This window comes from Platichthys flesus, chromosome 7 (genome assembly GCF_949316205.1).
Source record: "Platichthys flesus chromosome 7, fPlaFle2.1, whole genome shotgun sequence".
Taxonomy (NCBI): Eukaryota; Metazoa; Chordata; class Actinopteri; order Pleuronectiformes; family Pleuronectidae; genus Platichthys; species Platichthys flesus.
In genome coordinates, this window is record NC_084951.1 from 14,713,240 (window position 1) to 14,718,488 (window position 5,249).

Genomic DNA, 5,249 nt, shown 5'->3' on the forward strand with positions numbered 1-5,249 from the left:
GATTTGATGATGTTGTTAAAACTGTTTGAGGAATTCATGTCTGAATCCAAGACTACTCGCAGGTTTCTGGCCTCACCACAGATCTAAATCTAAATCATCTCTAAGTGACTGTACAACACTTACAGAAATACCACTCTGTTTGTTTTGAATGTGCTTCATAAAACAAACATGGCTTGACCCTCTTGACTTTTACTGGAGGATATTACTTATATGAAAACAGTCCAGCTGTTATTGCCACTGACTCACCGGGGGATTTGTAATGCGGCCCGCATGATTGCCCTGTGTCATACACGCAATGACCTACAGGTGGCAGTGTGATTCCACAACCATTTTGAGACCGAGGGAGAAGAAGAAAACGCGGAACAAATTGTAAACAGAAATGGCGGGCAGGTGTGTGTTAGCAGGCCAACCCGACAATGAACACAGAAGAGGAAGTGTTCGACATGCAACGACTGAGGAGCTGTGTGCGTGCTGCTGCAGGATACAGAGAAGACGTTTGCTCGCCTCTCAATGCTAGCTAGAGTTAGCTTACACTGCGTTGTCCTATTTATCGTGGACTCAAAAACAATCTGAACTTTTCAACTTGTTGTTTTAGTGAGAAACTTAAAACATATATACAAAACTCGAAACCTACCTTCAGTCGCCGCTTTGTGTTGCATTTCCAGTGTGACCACAGACCATGGCCGTCAATGGGAAAGTCATCCCGCACACGCCTCTGGCCGTCGACTTCTGGCAGGTTCGGAAGTGTCCCGGTGCTCGGCTGTTTTTCTTGACCCACATGCACAGCGACCACACGGTGGGATTGACCTCGACGTGGAGCAACAGGCCCATCTACTGCTCCCCCACCACCGCCACACTGCTCAGGCTGAAGCTGCAGGTGAGGAGGGTCACACGAGCTCCACCTGTCATTCCTCTGCCTCCTCCAGGACAGTGTACCGAGGGATGAAGGGACATAACGCTGTCTGCTTTTGCATCGAGATGTGGTTTAAAGTTTTCTACACATCTGTAATATATAGCTTTGTAGTTTGTAAATTGGATGGACTGGTTTTGGAATCTAGGAGAGATGTGCTACATATAAACTTGGTTGCCTACTTAACTTGTGTGATATTTGTGTCCATATGTCTGGATCTGCAAAGCCACTCTGGTTTTTAAGTTCAGGAAACTGTTAAGGGTTAGGGTTAATTTTTGACCAGCCTCACATATTACTGTATATATGCCACTATATATTATTGTATATTACATTATATATGTACAAGAGAGTAGTGCCTGTCTTATTCCACTGAAACTCCCTTCTCTCTCTACCCAAGGTCAGGTTATAGATAAAGGACCAACAAACAATGCATTGTAGTGTCTATGCTTAGGGACTTTCAAATCCAGCTCAACTCTTTAGCGTATTTCACCAGTGGCAAGACGTAAGGACACAATGTGATTTAGGAATGCATACTTTAGGCTTAACTGTCCAATAGGATGCGAACAGCTACATGGAACATAGAGAGTGACAGCAATTCTAGCCATTCGTGAGTTCTCATTTCACCAGCTCCAGAAAACTTCCAGAACAAAAATCAGATCAGCATTGAACAAATCCTTTTAAAAACATCATGTTCGACAGTCCTCTCGGAAAAACACGTTTTTTAATATGACAAACTCTACAACTTGTGTTTTGGTTTGATGTGACATGTCCAGTAAGGTACTATGGATCCAATCAAAGCAGCAAAGTCAAAAATGGCTTGCTTCAAGCATGTCAGGATGAACAAAGGGGAATGCTGCAGGTTAGATGTACAGTAGCAGCCATTGAAAAGGATTCATGGATTTTAATAATCTTTGAATGGATGACAAACAGGGGGGGGGGAGAACTAAATTAAGTGTCAGAGGAACTTGTGTGGCCTGACCACAGAGAGTTGACAAAACAGATTTGATTTTTTCATGTGTTGTTTTGATGGTGGTAGAGAGTGCTTATATCTGTTGAGATGAGCTGCGATCTAATGCCCTAATGATCTAATATCAGGTGCATAATTTGGGGGAATTATTTGTTTTAGTCATAAGGGTAACAATGGTTGTGTGTGTGTGAAGTCCTTTACAGTAACCTTCTGCTGATCCTTTCTGATTCTGCTCAGGTAAAGGAACAGTGGATCCATCCATTAGAGCTTGGAGACCCACACCTGCTGCCGCTGGATGACATTGGCAAAGAGAGGCTGACAGTCACCCTTATAGAGGCCAACCACTGCCCAGGGGCGGTGATGTTTCTCTTCGAAGGCTATTTTGGTTCTATACTGTACACTGGTCAGTGTCAGAAGCCACTGGAAGATTAGTTTCATACGATGAAAACATATGCACAGGTTCTATATTGAGTTGAGCATCGCAGGAATGAATTGTGTCCCTCTTTATTTCAGGTGACTTCAGGTATACTCCCTCAATGCTGCGTGAGCCATGTCTGAGGACAAATATCACTATTGACGTCCTGTACCTGGACAACACCAACTGTGACCCCAACCGCACCCTCCCCTCCAGGAAGCAAGCCACTCAACAAATCAAAGAGATCATCCGCAGCCACCCCAGCCACAATGTTGTCATAGGTAATTTTGTATGGAGTTTTTCGTTGGGATGATTTTACAACTAGAAATGATTACTGTAAAAGATCCAATATATATTACAGTCTAATGAAATATGAGTTTTTAGAAATATACTGTTAGTTATCATGTTATCCAATGTTGCATTGTTAGTTTTGCTGACTTTGGGATGCATTACAGGTTTGTATGCACTGGGGAAGGAGTCCCTGCTGCTGGACCTGGCCATGGAATTCAAAACCTGGATTGAGGTGAGTTTTGAGAGGATGGAGACCCTCAAAGCTCTGGAGCTGCCTGACGTTTTCACCACTGACCGGGGGGCCGGTCGCATCCGAGCCGTATATCAGTCAGAGATCAGTTTTGCCACTTTGAACCAGTGGAACTTACAACATCCCACTTTGGCCATCTTGCCCACCAGCAGGCCCCTCGTCTCCTTCCATCCCAATATCCATGTGGTGCCCTACTCCGACCACTCCTCTTATCAAGAGCTAGAGGATTTTGTCTCTGCGCTTAAACCTACCTCCCTTGTACCCATCGTGGGAACTCGTGCACCTGGAAATCTCTCTGCCTTACTGCCCAGCAAAAAGCGCCCTGAAATCCTTGTCCCTGAGTCAGTCCGACAGTACATGCTGAGACAGCCTGAGATCCAGCTCAGATCATCAGCGTCTACACGCCTTCGCAGCGGGCACCTCAGACCGGTTGCTCCTAAGGGGGTGATATTTGAGTCTCCTCCAAAGGGGTCCACAATGCCATGTGAAGAAGAAGTCTGTGAACCAGAGTGTCTGGACCAGGAGGCCTCTGAGGATGAGATGGACACAGAAAGTAGTGAAAAGGACTCCGAGAGTATCCTTATCGACATTAGCAAGAAAGTAACCCCTAACAAAAACAGGGGAGGAGCTGGAGACACGTGGAGCCTCAACATCGTCCAGACAGTCTCAGAAGACATGCTAATGGAAGAATCTCTGCCACTCAGTCAACATACCCAGGGAAACCAGGCTCCAGTGGAGATTTTTACATACAGAAGGCCTTCTGAAACTAATGCCAAAACAAGGAACACAGCATCAAGTGGAAATTACAACAGTCAACAACGGGGACACCGAAATGTTGAGAAGAACCACAAATCGTCAGACATGAGTCAGCACAGTGGATGTGGAAGTGATTTTGACAGCCTGACATTATTGCAGAACAGCTCCAGTAACATTTCCTGTACTTCCTGTCTCTCCTCCACTGAGTTGAAGGAGAAGTATTTAGAGGAGTTTGAAAACAGTGTTTTAAAGAATCTCCCCTTCATGGAGGAGGACTATAAGACCTGGGGCCTCCTGCAGCAAAGCTCTGTGCGCAGTTTCCCCTCTCCGCTATATGATTCATAATGAAATCTCAGTAAATAATGTGAGCTGAAGTTTTTTACCTTGTTTTCTATGTGTGTTAAAATAAATACTTTAAAATTTACTATTTTCTGTCCTATATATAATTTTCCTTGTGTTGCTTCCTTTTTGTGTTGGTCTGGAGTTAAGCGTCGAAACTGTAATAGAAATTTATAAATTTAGATTTACCTCTTTCTATCATCCCACTAGTCATCTGTGTTTCAGTGCCTCTGTTCGTCTTCTATAATTTAGTTTGTGGAGCACAACTCAGAAACCATTTGGAATTTAGTAAGGACATTTGGTGATGCCTTCTTTTATATTTGGGGTGTGACAGGGGGGTTCAATGAACTCCTGATGACACATGTCAAGAGCCATGACTTATGACCCAAAATCTGCATTCAGTTTTAGCCTGAAAGTTTAAAAAAATGTATCAAATGTATTTGCCATATTTCCAGTTCAGCCTTTTAACTTACACTTTATTCTTTTACTGCATGTGATGATTACTTTATAGTAGAAAAGAAAGACTAAAATGTATGATTTAACAGCAGTGTTCCTTACTGTATTAGTCAGCCAATTATGAAAAACCAGACACCAGAACTTATTTTATTTTAAGAAAACTACCTGTCTGAGAGACAATTGAAAAATGTATTATATATGTTTTGTCATACATTTGTAAACATTTGTGTTCATACTGTCGTAAATATAGATGGCACATTTATTAAAAGTATACTTTGTTTATGTAATGTTTTAAAATGTAATGCTGTTTAAAAAGGTTAATTAAACCCTATGAGACAAATTGTGATTTGTGAATATGGGCTATACAAGTAAAATTTGATTGGTTGATATGGTTCAAGAGGTGCACACGGTGACTGTATTTCATTTGGCCAAGTCGCTTAATTTCAGTTGCTTGAGACTTTCAAAAAATTATGTATGTGAATCCTTGGTTCTTTAATTCTCTTGTAGTTTATATTAGAACTACAAGAGAATAGAGAGAGAAATATGAATCTTCAAAGGCCTTCAGTATGATTAGTGGCCATTATTTCAGTGGTGCAGCTACAAAAACAATTCAATTATAATTGTAAGAAATGAATGGATATATGTGCAGAATTGCAGTATTTCTTCTGACTTTGTTCCCTCCACAGTGTACTGTGTGTTCTATATTGTTTTTGTTTTCCATTATTTTTTAGACATTTTTGATAAAAGGTGACAGCAGCTGCCCTGTGGATTCTTTTTTAATGTAATCCATGTTGCTGTAATTTGTATGTTGAATGACAATGTGCCAATTGTTTCTTCATTAAATTACATATTATTGGTTCACTAA

General features: G+C 41.7%; 1 protein-coding gene across 1 annotated transcript; it reads left to right on the forward strand.

Annotated features, from left to right (window-relative positions):
* The first annotated feature begins 379 nt into the window (after window positions 1–379).
* dclre1b (DNA cross-link repair 1B) lies at window positions 380–5,249 on the forward strand. Its single transcript, XM_062392657.1, has 4 exons — window positions 380–877; window positions 2,115–2,280; window positions 2,391–2,573; window positions 2,748–5,249. Exons 1-4 carry the CDS (start codon window positions 680–682, stop codon window positions 3,932–3,934), a joined length of 1,734 nt encoding a protein of 577 aa, XP_062248641.1. The 5' UTR covers window positions 380–679; the 3' UTR covers window positions 3,935–5,249.